We start from the raw sequence: 23,214 nt of genomic DNA on the forward strand, positions 1-23,214 counted from the left end.
GGAGGCTCCCAGGAGTGATGGTGGGATCTCAGAGTGCTTGGCGAGGACGAAGTGTTGCGTACATTCCCCTAGTATCCACATCAAAGCGTCGAATGAGCTCCGGGCTGCAGCCAACGCACGTACTTCTAGATAACGACCTGAGGTCGTCTTCGCTTCATCTAGTCCCAGGAATGGAAACTCTTCCTTGGCAGTGCACAACACGCCAAGATGTTTGATCTAGCTTCCGTCTTTTAGCGCATTCAAGATGAATGCTTGTCGCATTCTTTGATCTGCACCGTGGCTATGTTGCTTGCGTACTTTGTGGATAACATAACTTTTTCTATGCCGGTCGATTTTCGTCTGTTGAGTCCACACAGTCTTGACGTTGTGATTCTCACGTAGTATGCGTATACGGGGGTGTCCTTTCTTACTCCATGTCTGTCATATGAAAACATCTTACAACTTCATATGTGTAGGACCTAGAGCCGACCTGGCGCATCGCTTCAAGGGCAACAGGGCCGAATCACTCTGACACGGCTTCGGCTTCGCGCCGCGGAGCAGGGTGAGTCCCTTGGACTTTAAAGAGCCCCTGGCCGGCTGGCTGGCGGTCTCCAATTTGGATCACCATGGTACGGTCCGGGATCCTCCGAATTGGGCAGGGTATTTCCTAAGCGCGGAACATGGGCAACGAGAAAATAAGATGCGGCTCAAGCTGTTGAGCGGCGGTGATTCGTGGTCCAAAAAGGGGCATTGAAACGGATGACGAAACGCTTAAAGCGGAGCCCGTTGCGTCGGCTTGATGCCAAGCATCCCGCGCAAGACGCACCAAAAACAAGGGGCCACCGTTTCGCAGCCCGAAGAAGCCACAGCCGCTTACTAGAACAGAGATAAGGTTGAGGGAAGTTTGACACCGGCGGCACTTGATGCTTGCGTGCGCCCAAACTCGTCCGGGCCAAGATCGTCGCGTCGAAATCTCGAAGTCGTCTCAACAATGCCAGAAACCTTGCCCAAGATCCACTCTGGTGTTTGACTCTGCTTCGGCCAAGGCTAAGCCTTAGGCAAAAAGCCTATCTTAACCCATCGACTTCTCGAAAAAGCGCCGGGCCCCCACGTGCATTCGAGAAGCCTGCCTATAGAGTTGATGCTGCCGCGCAAGGTGAGCGCGTACACGCTTGGAGGTTGCTTGTAGATAGAGGATACTTGTTGTCCAACTCGACGTAAACCTTCAAAGTTTATCATCGCCATGCCGCCGTCATAGGTGGATAAGATGCACTGCTTCGCGTACAGTGGGTCTGTGATGAAGAGATGCTTTCTGGGCGTGGGCGGTGCATTCTCAACGCCTTCTCGACTTCATGCCACCAGTCGGACCGTGATCCAGTGTTCGGGGCAGTGCTGTGGATGCGTCGATGACGCGCAGAGCCCAACGTTGATGCAAATTGTGAATGATTAGAGGCAAGGGATGTGAAGATAGTCGACAAGGCAAGAGCTGCCAGATGATGATAATCTGCACCTGGGCATGAGGCTGAACGCTAAAAAGCGGGCTGCGCCGTGCATTTGCCAAGAAGAGCATGGGGCACTTTTTCACATGTCAACCTTGGAACATCGCTCTGGCCACAACATGCACCTCGTTGCTTGCGGGCGAACAGGACGGCGCGTCGCGGAGCACTGCGGAAGAGTCAAGAGTTCGCCAAGCTGATATCGATGTGATATGGCCTTTGTTGCACATAAATTGCGCTCAGCATGTCTTCGCAGTGCTCTTGTGCTGCGGCACTGGACGACATCGACCGCTGATTACTTTTCAAATATACAAGTGTGTCGCAGAACCGTAGTGCCTTGGAGTGAAGCGCTTGTGCGTGTGGGTGATTTCAGCATGTGTTGTCTTCCAAGTAACGCTGTTCAAGTCTCGTATCCAATGTGATCCAACGTAATACCTGCCCAGAGAACGCCCAAGAACACCTGGCTTACTGCCAGAAAATCTTTTCCTTTGTTCAGTGTTTGCCCACAGCGATAGATCTTCATCTTGGCTCAGATCGATCGCACATCGCTGTCCCTCTTGCACTCGGCGAGCCTTGTCGCCTTGCACTCCTGAGAATCCTGCAATATCCACATTGTGGCCTCGGCTCAAACACGAAACAACCATAAATCAAAGTGAGAACGGCCCCTGTAGAGATCAATATATGGCTATTACTTGTACCATGCCTTCCTGGTTACCAGTAAAGTAGCGATTAATAGCAGTAGATCAAAGATGGAATCTAGACCGTGTTGTCGTCTCTGACATTCTACATCTTACTCGCTTCCCTGAGCACCTCTCGGGTCAATACTTCGCCTTTCTTTCTCACCTCGCCAAGTCTACCCATCTTCAGCAGCCTTCCCATCATCTCCTCGTCTCCGTGATGGCTGTTGTGCTCAAACTCGGGCTCTTCGCCATATGCTACTCTGGCTGCATCCACTAGTATCCTAGCTGTCATGCCGAAGACTCTGAACGTCGTGAGGGTGTCGAGCCCGCTAGGTTCCGGCCTCGGATCATCCCCGTCTAGTAGTTTCTGGTGCGACGAGGGTTCTGGTGAAGATGGTGGAGATGATCGCGAGGGATTACGTAGCAGAGATGGAGACCGGGGAGGCCGTGGCATGTAGAAGTTGTGCATCCGCCAGCGCGATTCGTGCCAGTCTGTCCAAGAACCGCGATACCACTTTTCAGGCCTGCCGTCTTTTTGAACTGGAGGTGGACCCTCCCCCTCCCACTCCTTGCGCAAGAAATTATGAAAAGGCGCCGTAAAGACAGCAGCGACTTCTCTGGGATCGAGTCGCGGTATAAGTTTCTCTTCGACAGAAAGGCCATTGGGCTTGGAGGAAGCAGATATGTCCGACGAAGCGTGGGTAGGACGCAGGAAGGCAACGCAGGGCCGTACCGCAAGCTCTGTCTTGGCCAGATTTGCGGGAAGTTCGCACAGGTGTTCGACGGTAAAGCCCCGAAGTTTCTCTTCGTTCATAGGAAGGCCGATTTCTTCATCAGCCTCGCGACGCGCGACGTCCCATGGAGATTCGTCGAGTGTGTCAGCTTTGCCTGCGCCGTGTCAGCGGGCAACTCTGATGTCATGCGCGCCCATGGCTTCTGAGCAAGTACCTCCAGGCAGCGCAGCTTGTCCTGCGTAGTTGCGCAACTGCGCGCTTCGCATTGTGAGCACCACCTTGAGCTCGCCATGACGGTCCGGAAAGAGCAATATGAGGACGGCGGCGCGCCTAGTAAGGGGACAGTTGTACCACTGCGGAGGCGGGGGCGTGTATGTGCGGAGGCGGTCCAGTGCGCGCTGTCCAGGTAATTAGCACATGGCAGAAGAAGCGGGCTATGACGTGATGAAAGGAGCGGAAGCTTCGAGCGCCGAAGGCACAGACGTACAACTGATCTTTGGGAAAGCGCCATGCTCACAATGGCTTTGCTTTGGGCGAGCCATGCCGTCGGTCTCATGAGGCTGCGCGTGCGTCGGAGACTCAGTGGGGGGCTGAGGGCCGAGGTTATCGATACGCGGTGGCATGCATGAACCTCGTGGCAGCCGCGAGAGCCTCCCGCACCCTAAATAGATGCCGTGCGGAGACACTACGTATTGCACGCCCACAGCCGACAGACAACCATCGTTGTTCAATCACCCAGTATCGCAGCAGAGGAAGACCATGTTCAGTAACTTGCATGCAATTGAATCGCATCTCTATATGACAGGAAACTCCCAATCGTTATCATCGACATGCGTGGCATCGGAAAAGTGCTACACCTCCCACAGCGTGAGCATGCGTTGACGACGTGCAGCAGATCCTCGAGAACATAGGAAAGTAGCATGAAATTGCAGAAAAAGACCCATCCGTCAACTAAGCATCCTGCGTCTATCATATGCAGACATTCTTTTAGGGAAATCATTTCGCACATGAGAGACCAACGCCAAGATGCCGCGATGTATAGACGATCACTCGTCCTACCTCGAACCACTTTTGAACCGGACCAAACAGAGAGAACACCTGGCCGTGCAGGTGTCCTCGTATTAGAAGATCACCGCCTCTATCCAATGCACCACTGAAGCGTTAGTGGGCAGAGTGAGGCGGCGACGAGAAGATAGCAGTGCACAACTTCTTAGATGAGGTCTGTCGCCAACGTTAGCAATCGACTTTGAGCTTCTGGGAATACACAGCCACTTACCAGCCACGTTCATGGGCATCTCCTCGATCTGTGTGCTGTAGAACTGCTCAATTTCGCGCATCATGCGGACATCGTCGGCGGTGACGAAGTTGATGGCAACACCCTTACGTCCGAAACGTCCACCACGACCGATGCGGTGGATGTAGTTCTCGCGGTTGGCGGGCAAGTCGTAGTTGATGACAAGCGAAACCTGCTGGACATCGATACCACGGGCAAGAAGGTCAGTGGCGATGAGGACACGGGAAGATCCGGAACGGAACTCCTTCATGATGACATCACGCTGTGCCTGGTCCATGTCACCGTGCATGGCGGAGACGGTGAAGTCACGGGCAGTGAGCTTGTCGGTGAGCCAGTCGACCTTCCTGCGGGTGTTGCAGAAGATGACGGCTTGGGTGATGGTGACAGTCTCGTACAGGTCGGAGAGAGTGTCGAGCTTCCAGTCCTCCTTCTCAACAGCAATGTAGAACTGCTTGATACCTTCGAGGGTAAGCTCGTCCTTCTTGACAAGGATACGGACGGGGTCGCGCATGAACTTGGTCGTAACCTCGAGGACGTCCTGGGGCATGGTAGCAGAGAGAAGGACGACCTGGGTGCTCTGGGGCAGAAGCTGGAAAATGTCGTAGATCTGCTCGGTGAAACCGCGAGACAGCATCTCGTCGGCCTCGTCGAGGACAAACATCTTCATGTGGTCCGTCTTCAAGACGCGACGCTGGATCATGTCGTGGACACGGCCAGGAGTGCCGACAACGACCTGGGGACCGTCCTGGAGGGCCTTCATGTCGTCTCGGACGCTGGTGCCACCAATGCAGGCGTGGCACTGGACATCCATGAAGTCACCGATGGCGACGACGACCTTCTGGATCTGCTGAGCAAGCTCGCGGGTGGGGGCGAGGATAAGCGCCTGGCAGGCCTTGAGGTTGGAGTCGATCTTCTGGAGAGTAGAGATGGAGAAGGTAGCCGTCTTACCGGTACCGGATTGGGCCTGTGCGATGACATCGTTGCCTGTGGTCTGTCAGTTTTGCTTGTTCCGCTGTGTTGGTGGTGTGGTGGGGGTGTATGTATGTGTGGGCAAACTCACCCTTGATGACGGGCATGATGGCACGCTGCTGGATGGCAGAGGGGCGCTCGAAACCGTAGGCGTAGACTCCACGGAGGAGCTCGGCCTTCAGGTTCATGTTGTCGAACGAGTCGGTGATCTCATCGTAGTTGGACTCGATCTGGCCTGCGCGTGGGTTAGCCGGGGCTCGCAGCATATTTCGCAAACTGAGGGCTATCACCGCCGTCGCTTTCGCAGTGCGGGGCGCGCATTTTTGCGAACAGCGGCGGGGTAGCACTCGGGGACAAACTCACCCTCGGGCACATCCTCAAGACCTTTGTCAGCCATGATTGCGACTTGGTGGAGTGACTACTGGTGCTGGACCGTAGTCGAAGTGTTGCTCGTGGCGGGGTTAAAGCGGAGGATCCTCTGGATGCCGCCGCGTGTGTGGAAACTTGTCTTGTAAAAACTAGATACCAGATCCTCGTCAAGAGAATCAAACGGGTATCTAGGATGGTGTGTGGTATGTGTTGTGTGGTGGATTTGGTGATGGAGGAGTGAGAAGGTGGGCGCTTTTTGGCTTAAGAGGTCGGTCGGCCACAAAAAATCTCAGCAGTCGGCTAGTGCTAAAAGCACGCTAGTTCAAAAGCGCCCACGGGCTCCCACCTTGTGCTTCGCCTTCACTTCCACTGGTCCATTCCCACTGTCAGCCTATGACTCTTCTCTTCCATTTCCAGGGTTTGCCTCTTAGTTCACTCGCAGCCTGGAAAACGTCCGCGTGGAGCAAACACTAATCCGTGGTCCCTTTTGTTTGTCAAATGGCGCCTGGCATCCTGGACCACCCTGGCATTACAACTGTCGAATCACGGCCGTCGAAAAGAATAAAGACTTCGGTGGCGACAGACGCCCAAATCGACGACGAAGATGTGGCGGCGGCAACCGCAGTTCCCTCGCATCCTCTGGGTATCAAGCCGGCCGGTAATGCCTTGACAGCGTCGGAGAATATCAAATCAAGATGCGGCTTGTTCGCCAGTCTCCCGGATGAACTTTTGAGCCATATTCTTGAGTCATTCGAGGCTGACGTTCTGATACGTCTGGGAAGTACGTGCCGGGCTCTGTATGCATTCACTCGGCTGGACGAATTATGGCGGGCCTTATTCGTAAGGTGAGTTCCATGGTTGATACACGCAACATCTCGCTTTGCCCATCTTTTTTTTCTTCTGTGGTACCCGTATCTCTTGTCATCTCCCAGTCATATATTAAATCAGGCGGTGTACATAGGACGCTGTTCCTTGTAAGCTCTCTCTACGCGGTATGACTGTGCCAGCACGCCTGATTGTGCATCATTGGCTGTATGTTCGCAAGACAACATGCGCTCGTGGGATCATTTGAGTTTCTGAGTTTCGCTCTACTGAGATTCAGATCCAAGTATATTGCTCAATTTGGTTCTATATCCTATTGTGGTGTATATGCAAAAACAAATCGTACGCCAGGATTAGCATCCGCTGTCAAAGCGATACCGTTTACGCAGCAAAGCTTTGCCTGATCTGTACTGCTCATAATATGTCTCCTTCATTTGCTTTTTATCAAACAATATCAGAACAAAAAATCTACTTTTCTATTGGCAAATGCTAATCATCAAACAGCTCTCCAGCTGAAGACTTTGAATGGCGTGGAACATGGCGAGCAACCTACCTCAAGACGCCTAGAGAGAACGTCACTGCTATTTCATGCAACAACCTATTCTCGGACACACTTTACCGGCCATTTCAATGCGCACACACAACACTGAATGCGTACGCGCTCAACATCCCAAAGCACAACGAGATAGCGCGACTCTCGGACCTGACCTACGAAGAGTACGCCGAGACCTGGGTTGACAGGCCCTTCGTACTCACTACACCCGTCAAGCAATGGCCTGTATATGGTACCTGGACACCAGAATACCTTCTTGAGAAATTCCCGAATACGAAGTTTCGCGCGGAAGCAGTAGACTGGCCCATGAAGAAGTACATGTCGTATATGCACGACAACGCCGACGAGTCACCGTTGTATCTCTTCGACCGTGCCTTTGCCGAGAAGACCGGTGTAGATGTCACAGCAGCACCGCATTCCAATGAGGCGGCATACTGGAGCCCAACGTGCTTCGGCGACGACCTTTTCAGTGTCCTCGGCGAGCATCGTCCCGACTGCCGATGGATGATCATGGGTCCCAAGCGCAGCGGCTCTACATTCCATAAAGACCCCAATGCCACTTCAGCTTGGAACGCTGTCCTCACTGGCAGCAAGTACTGGCTCATGTTTCCCGCTGGCCCAGGCATCGAACCTCCACCGGGTGTCATCGTCAGTGACGACCAGTCCGAGATCACCTCTCCGCTCAGCATTGCCGAATACATGCTCACCTTCCACGAGCTCGCACGCCGAACGCCTGGCTGCAAAGAAGGAATCTGTTATGCCGGTGAAGTCCTCCACGTACCGTCCGGCTGGTTCCACCTCGTCCTCAACCTCGAAGATAGCCTCGCGCTCACGCAAAACTTTGTGCCGCGAAAGAAATTGCCGGACGTACTGGGCTTCCTGCGCGATCAGAGGGGCGAAGTTAGTGGGTTCAAGGAGGATGTTTGTGATCGTGCTTATGAGCTTTTCGTAGAGAGACTACAGGAGCAACATCCTGAGTTGTTGGAGGAAGGCCTTGCGGAGCTGGAACGAAAAGGCAAGAAAAGTAAAGGCAAGTGGGAGCAGTTGACCAAAGGAGACGAAGAGGAAGACGTAGGATTCAGCTTTGGATTTGGAGGTGATGATGACGATGCTGATATCCCGTGAGTGTTGCACCGTTCGGACGAGCTGCTGCTTGATATTGTACATATGCAAGGCATGATACCATTACAAAAACGCAGGTGGCACATTGGCAACGTGTTGTTCATACAAATCTGATTTTGTAAACTGTGCTTTCCCGTGGGTATCATCTAATCATAAGGCCGTAATCATAAACGCAATATCTTATCTCATCCTCCCCATTCTACACCAGCTCACTTTGCGTGGCTGATGATCTCCGCGTACATGTCTTCAGGTATCTTGCCAGCGAAGCTCATAGCCACGCCTACGATCTTTTGAGCATTCAGGCCAGGCAGATTACGTAGAATAGTGTTGGGACTATGAACGTGTAAGTAATGTTGCAGGACAATCCGAAGAGTACGCTCACCTTGGGCTGTTTAAAATGTCACCTCGAATAAGGACCAACTGAGCCACGATGCACAGAATATTCAGATGCGGTCCGTACGCGAACAGGAAGTCCCAAAGCTGCAAAACCTCGGGTAGTGGCGGCGTGCATGCGCACATAGTAAGCACGGACGCGAAAGCATAGATCTTGGCTTCCATGTGGTGTGCCATGAGATGACCATACAGCTTAGGATCGACAACCTCGAGCACTCTGTCTACGAGCGCGAGACCTTTGTGCACACCTTCCATTGACCCTCTCACGTAACCCGGGCACTCGTACGTGATGAGTCGCTCGAAGCCTGTGAAAGCCTCGACTTCGCTCCTTGCCGCGTACAGGAACGGACCACAGAGCACATTCATTCCCTGCACGTATCCAATTTGCTCAGCGTCGTTTGTAGTAGACGCTTCTGTACGGGTACCCGCAGTCAGGGAAGGGCGCGACATCATCGAGGTATCTGGACTACCGCCGAACTCGGACAATGTGGGTGGAGACTGCCAGCCATTGACGCGTGCCTCGTGTGCATCGTTCAGCCTCCACGCGACCGCGTTGAGCACACGCGTGATGCTGTTCTGGGTGACGCGTCTTCGAAAGAGAGGATCGCCTTGGAATGTGCGGAAGGTATCATTTTGGATTTTGGCGTGCGCTGGAGAGGCGCCTTGTCGGACAAGGTCGAGGTACACGTCGGTCTTGAGAGGAGGCGCGTTGAGGAGGATGAGCCAGATGTATATGCGTAGCTCTGACTAAGTCAATGCGAAGTCAGCATTTAGAACCCATTTAGCAATTCTGGGTGCGCCCATGCGCAATGTAATCGCATGGGGTATTGTGGGGAACGTACCATGCCCTCGCTGTTGGCGGGTATGCCTTTTGTCAAGATTGTGTACCGCAGTTCCTGAAGGCCTTCCTCTGGACTACTCGCAGAGGCCCCTTTCAGAAGTAACATGTCCAAGTTCGTCATTCTGGGTAGCTGCTCGAGAAACACTGGATTTGTGAGCGAAGGGAAATCTAGACGAGTGTCTCCCCCGGGCTGAACTCTCCGCGTTGCGGTCTGCCCTGGCGCCTTGGCACTTCAATACGTCTGCGGCCCCACTCCTTCCGTTGGCGTCCACTTCACTATCATTCAATTGCCCAAAACTTACGACATACCTGTATCACGACTAACTCATTGAATTCATGGAAGGAGGGGTATTCAATGTCAACCTGTATATTTGTCCGTGTGATTCCCATGTCTACCTAGGTATTCCAGTCCACAACTGTTTGACAGACGTGGTGAGCGGTGGGCATGGAAGCAAGCATAGTTGAGTAGAGGATCTTGTTTGAAAGATCGTGTTACTACAGTCATATCGTTTCGTCATAATATACACCCATTAAGCCTCTAGAACGCCGTGAAACATTATGTACAAGTGGAGGTGTAACGCTATGAACCCTTTCCATCATATCTTATCTCCTCCTGATAGATGAAGTTGATGTCTTCTTGTCATAGTTCTTTGTGATTGAACTAGTCGTCTTAGAATCTATGCTTATAGTAGCCGAGGACGAAGTGACCCTAGCTACAGACCGAGCGAAGTGGCTGTTGGCAGTGCTTCAGAAGAAGCTGGTCTAGTGCTAGTGACGAACGTGCGAGGTACCTTCCCTCTATTGGCCCAATATTCTGCAAGAGCTTCTTCTAGCTTCTCAGGTTCAGTGTATGCTTCCGTAGCTTCGAACTCAGCACACTTCTCGTAAATATGCTCTTCCTCGTTGTCATGGTCATTGATATCCTTGGATCGGTACCTCTCCTCCATCGGGTCGATCAATTTGGTTGTTTCGGGGTAGCCAAAGTCAGCGAGACTGGTGACATTGAAAGCAGCCATCATATCGTGATCTTCGTGGATAAGGTTGTGGCAATGGAACATGTATACACCATCATAAGGAGCATACCGCGCGATGACTGTGACCTTTTCGTTCACACCGAGCAGAACGACATCCTTCAATGCCTCTTTCTCGTAGTCCAGAACGCTTCGCCTGCCGCCAGTACGTGTGAGGATCTGGAAATCGACAAGATGGATGTGAACGGGATGGCTCGAGCCTCTGGCTGAGTTTTCAAACTCCCAAACTTCAACTGCGCCGCGCTGTGGCTTGGCAAGGATGCGGTTGTGGGCATCAGCGAAAGTAGCACCGTTGACTGTCCATTGCCCATTAGCACGTCCAAACTTGAAGCTCCTATCGATGCCACTCTTCTTGGGTGGAAATGGTACTGTGCGCAGAGACCCTGGGAGAGCGCCATTGCCGGCTGTGTTTGAAATGGATGTCCCTACGACAAATTGCATAACTTTATCAGTGCTGTTGTAGTCGTCGTCTGTCTGAACGTCACGAGCGTTCTTCATTGTCACGTTCTTTCCAGTATAGGCGCTGAAGTCGACCACGATCTCCCAGCGTTCGGCCATTGAGATTTCGAGGTTGTCGCTTTGCACAGGTTTTGTCATGAGACCAGTGTCCGCGCCAATGACGTGGAAGGAAACCTTTTCGGCTACTGGGTCCTCGAGACTGAGCTTGAACGCACGGCTGATGGCTGTGTTGAGTATCCTGAAGCGGTACTTGCGGGGCTCAACCTTCATGTACGGCCATGGTTGACCGTTGACGTGGATGACGTCGCCCCAGAGCGAATCGGTCTCATCTTTGGGGTCAAATAGTGTGCCATCGCTGTTGTACTGCTTTGATGCTAAAGCTAGGGGAACATCATATGCGCCCGAAGGAAGTTCCAATGCGTCCTCGGCAGGGTCGTGAAGGATATAGAAGCCTGCCTGTCCGAAGTAGGCATTCTCTGCTGTATGATGGATGGCATGGTCGTGGTACCACAATGTTCGTGCACTTTGCTTGTTCGGGTAGTCTGAGGGATATCAGTATCATGTGATACAATTATGCTGTTCGGTGGTGCTTACAGTAGTCTTTGTATTGACCAGGCTTAGTAGTGTCTTCTGCCCAACCATCAAAAGGCGCACGGCTATAAGCACCGTGGAGGTGCACTGAGAGATCTCTGTCGCCATGGTTCTTAAAACGAACAATGGCTTCTCGACCTTTCTGCATTCTGAAAGTAGGTCCAGGTGACACTCCATCGTACCCAACGAGTCTAGCAGGCTTCAGCCCACGATAGACTTGTTGTGTGAAAGGCTTCACATCAACCTCGTAGAAGTCGATCTGATTCCCTGTAGTCTTGTTCGTGTAAGTGTACGACACAGCCTTATCCTTGGGTATGGGAAGCTCATTTTGGAAGATCTCCTTGTATACAGGACTAACCCAAGCGTCGCTGGCCAATACTTGGGATGCCAGGATGGTCGCAACTCCAACCGAAAGATAATTTTTCATGGCGTACAGACAGCGGATAGGGTAAGGTGATGAGCAAGTATGCGTGAACTGGGCTGATGCTCCCTTGAGCACGAACGTCTTGAATGTCTTTATATTCCCGCAGCTCGCCATGTACAAGAGCTAAACGGCCTTGCATGCGCCTACCTTGAAGTTGTTCAGCCACTTCAAAGACCGCACCGTCCCTGATCGTGTCAAGTCCATCTCTACAAAGATGCCAGGTCGCCATGTGAAGCCTATGAGCAGCATGAGACGCCACTCGGTGTTTTCGCTAATACCGTCTGGACGTGTCGACACTCGCATCGTTTCCGTACGCTTCGAACTACTTCTTAGAAGAACCGGAAATGCGGTATCTATGCCCAGATAGGGTTTCAGAGACTCGGCATAAGCAAGGGCTAGACGATAAACGGAAGCTGGCGAGGCCGTGATGATGCAAGATTCTAGGTCCATGCTTTACTTCTCGAGTGCAGAAGCGACTTGACCTCAAGTACCGAGTTGTGCATATGTAACGTTGAGCTCGATTTTGAATTCGGTAAATATTCTCGACAAGTAACCACTCCTTGCTCTTATTCAACACTTGACACAAATTATGGGGATCTGACAAGAGATCAACCATCTGCGAGTTCTGTTCTGTCCCGGAAAGACCGGTTTTCCTTTTAGGGCGAAGCGGTCTCAACTTGGAATGGCTGATGCGTAGCCAGAAAAGTCTTCGTCAGTATCTAGCGTTCTACATAACTAGGTGCACGCCTAGATACGAGCGGTCAAAACAATTCAGAGCCTGTATCGAAACAACCATAGAAGCCTTGCCGTGCTAGAGTTGAACAGTGTTGTTAGCACTAGAGCATGCATGAGCTATGAGCCACTACTACTAGGTCACAATGGCATGCTGAAGACCGGTAAGTTTGGCAAGTTAATCTGGGGGTCCAGTGAGTCCAAGAATAGCAAAGATGAACCCGAGGGGTTGGAAGCGGATGTTCGCCATTGCGCAGACACTGTTTCTGTTCGTCGTAGACGGAGAATTGTGAAGGGGAAGCTGCGGGAAGAGCGGTCTGGATTGTGCTCTTGCTTGGATCGACGCTAGTTTAGCTCCTGTTAGCCTTGGCGTGGAGATTTGTTCAGCCTGTCAGTTGAAGCCCTCGACGCCACGACGCCACGCTCAACAGCTCGACCTCAGCTAGCTCATAACGAGAGTGTAGAATTGCCTTTAGGTCTTCCAGAGGAGGCCTAGTTTGTATGGTAACGGTCATTAGTTCGTGCTTCGAAGAATGGTTTGACTGAATAGCTTTGGCTTTGTTTCGCTGGAGCTCGCCTAGGTCATCGTGGTACCGTGGTACCGTGGTTGTCGTGATATCGACAACTCAAAATCCTCGTGAGCTATACGAGCCTCGCAATCGATTCCGTACTGAGCCTTTCTTTGGCACAGTCTCGGAGCGTATCTACATAGTATGGAAGGCTTTTGGCTAATTCTTGCTCCAGCCGCGTGCCCTTGCGCAACCCCGCGCCGTCACATGGACACGAGAGAACCTTAAGATCACACTGAGTCGAGGTCTTATTGTGACAGCATACACCGGCCTTAGCCAGCATCCTCTAGTAACTCTACAGGTCTTTTCCGAAGCAGCTTTCTATATTCTTCGCTGGGCCAGTGGCACACTGACGTCTACTCTGTATACACACCTCGCACGTCGTCTTTACCATTTCCCTGTCGCTTTGCTGTCTTTGCGCTGCCACCACTCTGAGTCCTACAAGCTGAGGCTGTCGATATGCAGTGTTGAGAGGCTAGACCCGCCCATATCTGACCTTTGCAGAACTTGTCCATTGTGGTATTTCCGCTGCTGTCCGAGGGTACCGCCTCATCCAATCTTGGCTTGCAGGACGCCAGAGCCGCAGACCCAGACGCGACAGCTCAGCTTCCACTAGAGGTATGGAATACGAACAGTCTCAGCTGCGGCCTCCGCTGCTTCTGCAGTGCCGTATCAGATGACCTGTTTAGTTTTCGGTGCTCCCGCTTTCAAAGTGGTGTCGTATCCGTCTCTTCAACAACATCTCAGTCTGCGAGAATCTTCATTTCTTTTGGTGATGACATTTTTTAGTATACAACGTGAACTATGTAACGATGCACGACTGACATCCTCGAGGTGGCGCCTAAGGCTGATTGGCAGAGATCAATATCATTGTCTAGTTTTGGCAAAGCCATATGTTTTGCATTTGACGAAAACATGTTGCACGACCGTGGTCTTATTCAAATGATAAACGTGCTGGTAAAAGACGCAAGCACAACACTGTTGAAAGACACTGTGATAAATCGCGGTAAAGGTGTGTTTCCCAAACACCTGGTTTCACTGTATGCAGCTGTATATGGCCGTGGTCTTAGTGTAAGCGTTAGGGCATGTGAAGACCAAGAACACATTTGACGGGGTCGTGTACTTTAGTTGATAGAGAATAATATCACTGCATGAAGCCCATGCTTTCGCACCCAGCAATCTGTAGCACGATCATCGGTTGCCTTGTATATCGGCACAATATCAAGAACATATCTACCTCATAAAAACTTCACCCTCCCAAACCCCATACTCAATCTTCCCTCCATCCAGCTTTCCCCTCTCCTCGTTAACCCACCCCTGCACCAGCATAACAGCATGCTCCCTAATCAGCGTCTTCCCTTCTTCGTCAACCAGCAAAACCAATACCATCCACTCTCCACGCCCATCTTTGCTGATCAACGGATGATAATCCGGTTGCGCGTCCTCGCCAGACCATCGGTACAATGAAGAGTACGGCTTGAGAGCCGGAGGCACGGCGGTCTTGATGAGATTGAATAGTGAGGACTGAAGGGCCTTCGGGACAGCATCGACATCCATCGCCGTAGTACCCTGCGGTAAATCCACATGCACAGCGACCAAGACAGACTTTGGCGCAACACCACCTCTCGTAGTGAGATGCGTCGGCAAAGCTTGAAACGAAGTCTCTGTCGTCGTCGCCGGCGATCCAATCTCTTCATATACCGCAAACTTGGCATCCGCAATGTTAAACACCATCGCTTCTCCCTCAGCATCATCCTGGAACCCCACGCCCTCCTCCCCCTTCTCCAGATCCCTCGTCTTCTCCAAATTCAGTTTCCGACTAACCTCGTTGTAGGCATCTGTCTTCAGGTATCCGATATCAGACACAACACAAGTGTACATGTACTTTGGTAGAGGTCCCTCCTTCTCGTTATGAGTGTACTTGTCATCGCTATCTGGAGCGCAGAAACGCAGAGCATATGTGGCTTGGCCGGAACCGGAATCGGGTACGTCGAGCAAGTCTCTGAAATGCAGTTTGGTCCAGCGGAAGAAGGTACCGGCGTTGGATGGGGTGGGGTCGTGGAGTCGAGGATGGACAAGAAGGAGGCCTCGCTTGTTGTGCTGGGATAGCGAGGGAGCCGAGGTTGCGGAAGGCATTTTTTCGAGTCTTGCATATAATTGCGATGGAGGAGCTACTACTACAGTCCTAAATGAATTTGGATATTGCCGAGGGTATATGTGCGTTCAGCTGGCTTTTTTTCCCCGCCTGTCCGCTGTGCGTCCTCGGACGGCAATGGCGTGGAGTCCCGGGGTTGCAGCTGAAAGAGCAACCCGACCTGCATACAAAAAAGCAAAACGATCGAGCTAGGTTCAAGCTTAGCCCTCGAGACGTGCATACTGGTCAGAATATGAGGCTTGGAGATGTGCCGGAAGTAAGCTCAAGTTGGTAGTATTAGACGCCGCAGACTGCTTACCCACATACGTCGGGGCTACACTATCTGAAAAGCTGATTCGTTTCAAACACAAAGCAGATGGACGGCCTCGACAGATAAGCCTCTAATCTTGTGACGCGGAATTTACATCGCGCTCTCCTTTCCTCCACTGATATCCAGCCTCCAGTCTCACTTCCCCAACCCATCCAATCTGAGGTATACCATCGTACAGTGAAAGCAAGCACCGCGACACCCATTGTCTTGATGCTGATGCCGCCATGGCAAACTCCAGTACCCCAAACTCGCCAAAAACAACACAAATATATCCCTATAGTACCAGTGAATTGAACCGCTTCTCTTCTCAATATGTCTTCCACCTGTCGCCGGATTTCTAATTCCGGGGCAAGTGTAGGAAGATTGTACACTTCTCAATCTCAACATCCTCTTTCTTCGCACCCCCACTTTCAGATTGACCCTTACGATCTTTCTCTGCAACGATCTCAACTTCAATGCGGTTAACGCCGGCGACAAGTTTCGCCTCGAAAAGTGGCTCTCCTTTCTTTTTACCGCCCTCGAAGCCGGGGCCAGGGCTGGTACCGTTGATGCCTGCTGTAACGGGAACTCGGTTTGCTTCGAGTGTCTTGTTGCCATTGACAGTAACAAAGAGGCGGTACATCCGGCTTGTCAATGCAATGGGGACCTTTGGAATGACTTGTATGTACGAATTGGCTGGTGCGACTACCATTGTAGCACTGTACATTGTCTTTTGCTTGTTCGCTGGGATATTGACACACCACGGCTTGGACGGATTGAGCGCGGGATGGGTGTTTAGTGTGATCTTGGGTATCAGTGCTTCGTCGATGCCTAGATGTGTCAATTATTGGTTTACTGAATCGGAAGGGTGGCACTTACTCTTGAGTGGGACCTTTCTGAAGCTATCTACACGAGCCACTGGCGGAGGCGCATAGTAAGTGGGTGCTTGGTATGCGGCAACATGGTTGCCATTTTGGAGCCCAACGCCGTTTGGATGTGGACTGCCGCTTGCCGGACGAGACATATGTTGTGGAGGAGCCATATTCGGATGTGGTGTTTGTGCAGGAACGCTGAGTCGCGCAGCCTGGCTATCGGGCGCAGTACTTGCCGGCCTGATAGCACTCAAGGCAGGCGACTGTACATCTTGTTTGACACCATTGACCGCCGGTGGAGATCCTACGGTCTTGCCCTGTGCAGCGGATAGTGGTGCAATTGCTGAAAAGCCGCCTTTCGGCCCTGTAAACGGATTGGCAGGCGCTGTCGGCGTAGCAGCTTTCGATGGAGTGGATGACTGGTTGCCCATGCTGTCAAGAACATGTCGTTGTTGTCGCAGGAGAGCGTCATTGTCAACAATGACACCAGGCGTTGCAGAATCGCGGGCGCTTGGGGTATTACGTTCCGATCCTGGGCTCGGCTTAAGCTTGAGCTTCAACTGTTGCTTGGGAGCTGCAGCACTGGACATGTTGAGCTTGAGCTTTGGTTGCGTTGGCTCGCTGACTTTGGATTTGGCTTCGTTGAGTTTTTTGTTAAAGATTTCCTATGCTAGTCAGTATTGAGCAATGAGAAAGGAGAGATGAACTACATACCTCGAGCTCGAGCGAGAGGTTGTAAATGTCGCTGCCATCTTCGTTGTAGATACGAGCGTTCTTCCAAATAAGACTAAATGCATCTTCGAAAGCGTCCCAGCTCTTGAACAATGTGTGTCCTGTCGGGGCTTCGCGTCCAATCACTCCGCGAACCTTCTTTTGTATGGCGGCCAGGGACATGGGGTCTTTGATCAGCTGGTAGTAATCTTTCAAGCTGCGCGAGGGGAGGTTCTGGAAAGGTAGGAATATTTGTAGACCTTGGCTGGAGGGTGTTAGCAAAGAGGCAGTCTAGCAGATGGCATACAACTTACTCCTCATAGTCGATAATCTCCCTGACGATCTGCTCCTGTGCCTGCTGGAACGTCTTGCCTGCGTAATCGGCACTATTGTCGTCGTCGTCTTCCAGCGCAGCAGATGCTGACTGCCGCAACTTTGACGGTGCTGGTGTAGCCGACGCTGCAATGGCGGCCGCTCGTCGAGGGCGCTCAACAGTCTCTATCGTAGCAGGTGTAGCAGGTGTATGTGCAGTTCTTGGGGTTGCCGTGACGCGGGGCGGAGGTCTCGACGGGGTAGAGTTGTCTTCGCCTGGAATCGGCGTGGCCGTGGCGACGTAGTTGCCGTCACGGTATGCAGGGTTGTGCTTCACCATCCAGTTTGAGGCGGTCTTGCGTAGACGCTCGGCATCTTGGTATATGACGGAGTTCTTGTCGTTGTAGGCTTTGGCATTGTTGACCAATCGTTTGCAGTCGCTCTCGACTTGAGCCAGAGACGCGTACTGGCCGTTGTTGAGTTTATTCTGGGCTGTACGTTAGCAGTTGCCCAGGTCGAGAGGATCGGACGGGGGAGAAGGCAGAGAGGTCTGGCAGACTGCGATTGCTCGGGAGCGCAGTGATGCTGGGGCAAGGTAACTAGGGATCGGACATGAGCCAGGGACGAGCATACCTCAATGGTATCTATAGCAATAGGCAGTTTCGTGTACTCGTAGTAGTCGGGTACTTCAGCCTGCGTGCGATGGTCAGCGGGGGCTGCTCTATGCAGAGAGGGCGCGTGGGAGCATACCTTGTCTGGAAGGGTGAGGAAATGGACGGCGATGGGTCGTCCGCTGCCAGGCTGTCAGTGGAAGTCGCTGGATATGGCTCTCCGGGCGAGTGGGGAAGCTGCCAATGTGAAGGTGGATTCTAGAGCCAAGCACGTACGTCTTGTCTTTGGCCTGCTTCAGGCTGTCGAGGAACTTCAAGCCCGCCGTTGTGGTTGATTCGATTGTCTCCGACTTGGACGGCGTCTCGGCCTGCACGGAAGCGGTCCCCTGTCAGCATTGTTCCCTCGAGTGTCTGAGTCGAAATCCTCTGTCCCCGACTGCATCGCCGGCGTGTGTGTGGTGTTGAGGGAGCGATGAGGGGCCGACTGCGGGTGATGGCCTGCTCGTCGAGCCCCCCAGGTGTGTCGCGCTTCTGGTCTAAGGACCATCCCGCATCGCGACCATGACGCCTCCTGCATCTCGCAAACACTCCTCGGCGATGCATCACCCACCACCATGGACTGCACGTACCGTCCCTTTTTGTCGCTTTGCAGGGCGACCGTCGTGGTCACCCGCTGCATTGCTTGCCGCCTTGCGCTTGGCCGCGCTCTCCATATTCGGTCAATTCGTGATCGCGTAGTCTGTCTGAGCGGTTTGCAGAGCGTCTCGAGGCGGCTAACGATTGTGGCGGCGGTGCAGTGAAATGCGCGTTCGGTCGTTAACCCGGTAGACGCGCCGCAGTGTTCAATCTAGGGCTCCCAGTTTGCCAAGAATCCGCGCACGGTCCCCCCTTGCTGCATCACCACATGCACTGTAATCGTGCTTCACCACAACAAGTCAACAGCGAACGGTACATACTCTGGCTCCCTAGCATCCATCGCACGGCAAACGTCCGAGCATTACCAATCAATTGTTTCTAGGTAGTCGAGCCTGGTCGCTGTCGTCCAGGGGTATACACCTCCGCTAATACTGCAGCAATCTTGACATGTTTATAGCATCAGACCAGAAGCAAGAAAAGTCGTCTACAGCCTCCATGCTCACTTCTTCAAGGGCTCCGTCGCCTTCTTCTCAAACTCCTCACGCGCCTCCTGCTCCTTCATCTCGCGCACCTTGGCTAGCACAACTTCTCGGAAGATGGCGCCCTTGGCAATCCTGCTCAGGCGTCCGGGTCCCTTTGCTGTGCTTGCATTCTCGTTGGTCGCTAGACCCTTGTCCACTGAATGTGATGCAATGGCCTCGCCGGCAGCTTCACGGGCATTTGCAGGCACGTCTGCCTCTCCAGGTACATCCTCCTCCTCGTCCTCTTGCATCTTGAGCGCCTCGATACGGTTTGCAAGCTTGACGAGCTCGATGCCGCGCTTGAGACGGGCCTTTGCTGCGTATGCCTTGATCTCTGGCACCAAGTTGTGGTCCGTAGCAGTGCTTCCGCTGAGCCACACGTGTTTGAGAGCAGCCTAGTATTGTTAGTACATTGCAATAGACGCTGGCTTCTCTGCCCTACTTCACTGGTCGGTCGCTTGTTTGGGTCGGGCTCTAGCAGCTTCTTGATGAACTCCTTGGCTTCCGGGCTCACTTCCTTCCAGTATCGCTCGTGGAAGACGACGCGACCGTTCTTGCATTCCTCAATCAGATCTGCAAGGTTCTCTGACCGGAATGGCGAGTAACCGCACAGAAGTGTGTATGTGATGACACCCATGGACCACATGTCAACCGGCTTTCCGTGGCCCTTCTTGAGCATCACCTCGGGGGCAGCGTAACCGAAGGAGCCAGCCATGGTGGTCAGGACTTCACTCTTCGAGTCGAGCATCTTGGCGATACCGAAATCAGCGAGGACGAGGGAGGAGTTGGCGTCGCGTGTGAGGTAGAGGAGGTTCTCTGGCTTGAGATCTGTTCAGGGGTCAGTTGTTGAGGGCTGTTTGCTGTGGGCGGAGGATATACCTCTGTGAACAACATTGTTCTGGTGGAGGTAGTTGACTGCATCGAGTACTTGCCGGATCGTCTCAGCGGCGTCCTTTTCTGTGAACTTGCCCTTTTCGCAAATGCGGTCGAACAACTCTCCACCAGTCGCCAGTTGGGTCACGATGTAGTACTTGTCCTGGTACATGTCAGCCCCATAGCCCTATGGACTGTGACCGTGTCGCGCATACCCTTGACTCGAACCAATCGTGGAACTTGACAATGTGAGGGTGCTTCATGCGCTGCAGCATCTCCAACTCGTCGTAGACCATTTGCTCGTTGCCGCGCACATTCTTCTTCAAGATGATCTTGACAGCGACCTTGCCCTCGGGACAGTCAGCTTCCCGCACGATACCGTACGTTCCAGCGCCCAATGTCTTTCCGAAGCGGTATCGAGATCTGCGTTTGGCATGTTCAGTACAAGGGGCAGCTCGGGACGCGAGGGTACAGACTTGCGATCATAGCTATCGGGCTGGCCGTGCAGCTTGTTGAGCATGTTTGTCACTGCAGGGCAAGTCAGTACTTGGTAACGCGGTGCGCAACGCTGAGAGGGCAGTACAACTCATGATGGGCAAGCGAGTGTGCAGCTATATGACTGCTGCAAGCTGATTCTCAGGCTGAGGGTGAGATTTGGGTTGCCTATCAGGCGCGTTCAGCTCGTGGTGGGGGTTCGTCGGTGAGGGGTAAGAAACAGTCAGGTAGCAATGCTCTCGAAGGAGGAAAAGGCAAGGCTGCAAAAGAAGGTCGTGAAAAGGAGGCACAGGATTGAATCGGGTCAGCAGCAAAGGTCGAGCGTCGTGGGAGAACTGGAGTAGCACCTAGCCTGGCTGTGGGGCAGGCGCATTCGAGGGTCGTGTCCGCCTCGCGGCCTCCAGGGTTTGAGGCGCAGTGCCAGCTGCCAATCGACCATGAGCTAGCAGCGGCCCCCCTCAACGCTTTCTTCACGCCCATGTATGCCAGGCTCCACGAACAAACAACACATGCGGGGCTACCACATACCGCGAAGATGACTACGAGGGCAGGGCATGCAGACTCCATCACAGCATACACGCGTCAAGCAGCGTCAACGGGGTGTGGCGCCCGTCATCTTGACTCGCAAAGCATGGACGCTCCTCTGCTCGCAGCTTCTTGATGAGAAACTTCAAGGGTGTGGACACTAGATGCCTCTTATAGTATGACTGAGTCCGTCCCTTTCGTATTTTAGCTAGCATTCCAGTATATTACGCCGAGACTGCCTGAGCAACATCCGCTAGACGATTGTATGCAGCGCACATGGAAGCGGTAGTCTCTGTGCAGCGCAGAAAACGCGAACTTCTTCAATGTTCGCAGAACGCATGCGCCACACAGATAGGGCCCAGAAGTTGCCAAGAAGGAAAGGAACCATTCGTTTAGTTCCGCAGGCGCAAGGCTGGCAGGTTTGCATGTGCGATTCCTACGTCATGCCCCCTTCCGCGTACATAATATGGGCCTCGATCGACAACGTCCACCACACCACGCACATCACTTCTTCCATCCTGCCAAATCTCTTGTACAGCAGTACTGCACCACGAGTTCCAACACAGACCGCTTTACTCATACCAGCTCTCACACAATCCTTACCATGGCTATCGGCATCTTCACCATCCTCGCCGGCTTGATAGCCTTGGCTGCCGGCTACTTCTACTTCTTCGGTATCTCCCCAGAGATGAAGCGCAAGATGGAGAAGCAGGCCCTCAAGACCATGGGCGAGAACAAGATGTCCTACATGGCCAAGGGTGGGTCTTACCATACCGGCAATGCACATACACCACCAAAGCAAACACTAACATCACTCAGACCAAATCAACAAGATCCCCACCTCCGACCAAGAAGACGTCAAGAACCTCAAGCAGGGCATCAGCAACCTCGCGGGCGGTGCTATGCAGAATCCCATTGGAGAACGAGCTGGTGAAAGCGCTGACAGACTCACGTCTCCGCTTACCGGTCGCTAATGTCTTCTCTTTGTCTAGTCCGAACAGCGTCCCAGGTCTGGGATTCGGCAAAGGGCGTATCGAGGAAGGTTTCCGACCGATTCTACTAGAGGGCCTTACGGGCTTGTCTGGAGGCACTGCTTGAGCGTTCTTGGAGGTTGGTGGGCATATCCAAGGAGACGTCCCAGAAGACGGTCTAAAACAAAGCAGAACAGTGATACGATAACGGAAGGCCATGCTGGGCAAACCCTCGGCAGGCGTTTGGTGGTACCTTTGTGGCTCCCTCACTGCGACCTTTTCCTTCTTTCCACGTCGGCAGACGTAGGTTATACTCTCATGACCGTCACGACTCTTTGTAATCATCTTCAACCCTTAATCATACTCTTTTGTATCTCATGGGAAGGTCTGTTCCATTGTGCTCATCGTCCCACCTGTACCCCACCACTCCATACCAGCCAGGCAAAACCCTCCCAGCCTAGAACGATTCCCCAGAACACAACCTGGAATCTTACCTTCCGCGTCTTATGCTGGAAGTAGTGCATGCCCGCCAGCGCACCTGGCCACCCTCCCACCGCCGCCAGTGTGTGCAACGTCACTTCTTTCACCCTCCACTCCAGATTACGCGCCTGCATCTTATCGTAGCCATAGAAGAGGAAGGTGACGCCGCTGATTGTTCCGGCGTAGAGGAAGAAGTATATGGGTAGCTGTGAGATGGCGTAAAGGCGGATGAGTGTGACGGTGGGTAAGATGAGCGAAGCGGTTCCGCATACGGTGGCAACGGTCCAGGGTCGATGGCGAGGACGCGCACGTGGCGGCATATTGGCGGACGTTACTGATTGTAGGAGGGAAACCAGGGGTCTGGGCGCATCGCGAGAGAGGGAGACACAGTATTGGCAATGTGCTGGCAAGCGACGGGCGTATGCGCGAGCGAAGCTTTCGCTATGCCATGTCGATCTCCCGTGGGTTTTGGTGCTTGGACGGAAGAGGTATAGTGAGTCGTCTAGTCTGGTTCATCAGCTTGGTTCCACTTCTTCGTCCTTCAACATTGCAATTACACCTTGTTCAAGTCGACTTGTAATCCAAGGATATTCACTGACTCATACATCAGTTAGCTGGTTACTCAACAGATTGTAAATATCATCAATATGGAATACAATACTGGTTTACAATCTAGAGATTCCAAGTCTACGAGCCCCAGCGAAA

The 23,214-nt window shown here is 52.8% G+C and overlaps 9 protein-coding genes across 9 annotated transcripts; 2 read left to right on the plus strand and 7 right to left on the minus strand.

The window, feature by feature from the left end:
* Window positions 1–2,258: 2,258 nt before the first annotated feature.
* On the minus strand, window positions 2,259–3,400 carry ACET3X_006895 (uncharacterized protein; the record flags this gene model as incomplete). Its single annotated transcript, XM_069453075.1, has 3 exons — window positions 2,259–3,043; window positions 3,104–3,287; window positions 3,377–3,400. The coding sequence occupies 3 exons, from the start codon at window positions 3,398–3,400 to the stop codon at window positions 2,259–2,261; spliced, it is 993 nt and encodes a 330-aa protein (XP_069305663.1).
* A 250-nt stretch (window positions 3,401–3,650) lies between these two features.
* ACET3X_006896 (uncharacterized protein) lies at window positions 3,651–5,773 on the minus strand. The gene is made up of 4 exons (XM_069453076.1): window positions 5,516–5,773; window positions 5,244–5,387; window positions 4,166–5,167; window positions 3,651–4,110 (listed from the first exon to the last, which is right to left on the minus strand). Exons 1-4 carry the CDS (start codon window positions 5,547–5,549, stop codon window positions 4,100–4,102), a joined length of 1,191 nt encoding a protein of 396 aa, XP_069305664.1. The 5' UTR covers window positions 5,550–5,773; the 3' UTR covers window positions 3,651–4,099.
* Window positions 5,774–6,019: 246 nt separating this feature from the next.
* On the plus strand, window positions 6,020–8,021 carry ACET3X_006897 (uncharacterized protein; the record flags this gene model as incomplete). Its single annotated transcript, XM_069453078.1, has 2 exons — window positions 6,020–6,366; window positions 6,848–8,021. 2 exons carry the CDS (start codon window positions 6,020–6,022, stop codon window positions 8,019–8,021), a joined length of 1,521 nt encoding a protein of 506 aa, XP_069305665.1.
* A 206-nt stretch (window positions 8,022–8,227) lies between these two features.
* On the minus strand, window positions 8,228–9,358 carry ACET3X_006898 (uncharacterized protein; the record flags this gene model as incomplete). The annotated part of the gene is made up of 3 exons (XM_069453079.1): window positions 8,228–8,351; window positions 8,401–9,158; window positions 9,254–9,358. The coding sequence occupies 3 exons, from the start codon at window positions 9,356–9,358 to the stop codon at window positions 8,228–8,230; spliced, it is 987 nt and encodes a 328-aa protein (XP_069305666.1).
* Window positions 9,359–9,965: 607 nt separating this feature from the next.
* ACET3X_006899 (uncharacterized protein) lies at window positions 9,966–11,760 on the minus strand (the record flags this gene model as incomplete). The annotated part of the gene is made up of 2 exons (XM_069453080.1): window positions 9,966–11,284; window positions 11,337–11,760. 2 exons carry the CDS (start codon window positions 11,758–11,760, stop codon window positions 9,966–9,968), a joined length of 1,743 nt encoding a protein of 580 aa, XP_069305667.1.
* A 2,531-nt stretch (window positions 11,761–14,291) lies between these two features.
* On the minus strand, window positions 14,292–15,194 carry ACET3X_006900 (uncharacterized protein; the record flags this gene model as incomplete). Its single annotated transcript, XM_069453081.1, has 1 exon — window positions 14,292–15,194. The coding sequence occupies one exon, from the start codon at window positions 15,192–15,194 to the stop codon at window positions 14,292–14,294; it is 903 nt and encodes a 300-aa protein (XP_069305668.1).
* A 666-nt stretch (window positions 15,195–15,860) lies between these two features.
* ACET3X_006901 (uncharacterized protein) lies at window positions 15,861–18,721 on the minus strand (the record flags this gene model as incomplete). The annotated part of the gene is made up of 7 exons (XM_069453082.1): window positions 15,861–16,333; window positions 16,382–17,039; window positions 17,089–17,350; window positions 17,400–17,884; window positions 18,148–18,190; window positions 18,285–18,376; window positions 18,638–18,721. 7 exons carry the CDS (start codon window positions 18,719–18,721, stop codon window positions 15,861–15,863), a joined length of 2,097 nt encoding a protein of 698 aa, XP_069305669.1.
* Window positions 18,722–18,988: 267 nt separating this feature from the next.
* Window positions 18,989–20,891, minus strand: ACET3X_006902 (uncharacterized protein). The gene is made up of 5 exons (XM_069453083.1): window positions 20,515–20,891; window positions 20,254–20,461; window positions 20,045–20,201; window positions 19,608–19,993; window positions 18,989–19,560 (listed from the first exon to the last, which is right to left on the minus strand). The coding sequence occupies exons 1-5, from the start codon at window positions 20,556–20,558 to the stop codon at window positions 19,144–19,146; spliced, it is 1,212 nt and encodes a 403-aa protein (XP_069305670.1). The 5' UTR covers window positions 20,559–20,891; the 3' UTR covers window positions 18,989–19,143.
* A 652-nt stretch (window positions 20,892–21,543) lies between these two features.
* Window positions 21,544–22,997, plus strand: ACET3X_006903 (uncharacterized protein). Its single transcript, XM_069453084.1, has 2 exons — window positions 21,544–21,816; window positions 21,878–22,997. Exons 1-2 carry the CDS (start codon window positions 21,663–21,665, stop codon window positions 22,030–22,032), a joined length of 309 nt encoding a protein of 102 aa, XP_069305671.1. The 5' UTR covers window positions 21,544–21,662; the 3' UTR covers window positions 22,033–22,997.
* Window positions 22,998–23,214: the final 217 nt, after the last annotated feature.

This window comes from Alternaria dauci, chromosome 6 (genome assembly GCF_042100115.1).
Source record: "Alternaria dauci strain A2016 chromosome 6, whole genome shotgun sequence".
NCBI classification, from domain to species: domain Eukaryota; kingdom Fungi; phylum Ascomycota; class Dothideomycetes; order Pleosporales; family Pleosporaceae; genus Alternaria; species Alternaria dauci.

Bases quoted from the DNA above. Each gene is read 5' to 3' on its own strand.
- ACET3X_006896 (XM_069453076.1), bottom strand. From the start codon at position 5,549: ATGGCTGACAAAGGTCTTGAGGATGTGCCCGAGG. The intron at 5,388-5,515 runs GTGAGTTTGTCC...ACCCACGCGCAG, and splicing joins TCTTGAGGATGTGCCCGAGG to GCCAGATCGAGTCCAACTAC. The intron at 5,168-5,243 runs GTGAGTTTGCCC...GACAGACCACAG, and splicing joins CATCATGCCCGTCATCAAGG to GCAACGATGTCATCGCACAG.
- ACET3X_006902 (XM_069453083.1), bottom strand. From the start codon at position 20,558: ATGCTCAACAAGCTGCACGGCCAGCCCGATAGCTATGATCGCAA. The intron at 20,202-20,253 runs GTATGCGCGACA...GACATGTACCAG, and splicing joins ACGATTGGTTCGAGTCAAGG to GACAAGTACTACATCGTGAC. The intron at 19,561-19,607 runs GTAGGGCAGAGA...TAACAATACTAG, and splicing joins ACAAGCGACCGACCAGTGAA to GCTGCTCTCAAACACGTGTG.
- ACET3X_006903 (XM_069453084.1), top strand. From the start codon at position 21,663: ATGGCTATCGGCATCTTCACCATCCTCGCCGGCTTGATAGCCTTGGCT. The intron at 21,817-21,877 runs GTGGGTCTTACC...AACATCACTCAG, and splicing joins GATGTCCTACATGGCCAAGG to ACCAAATCAACAAGATCCCC.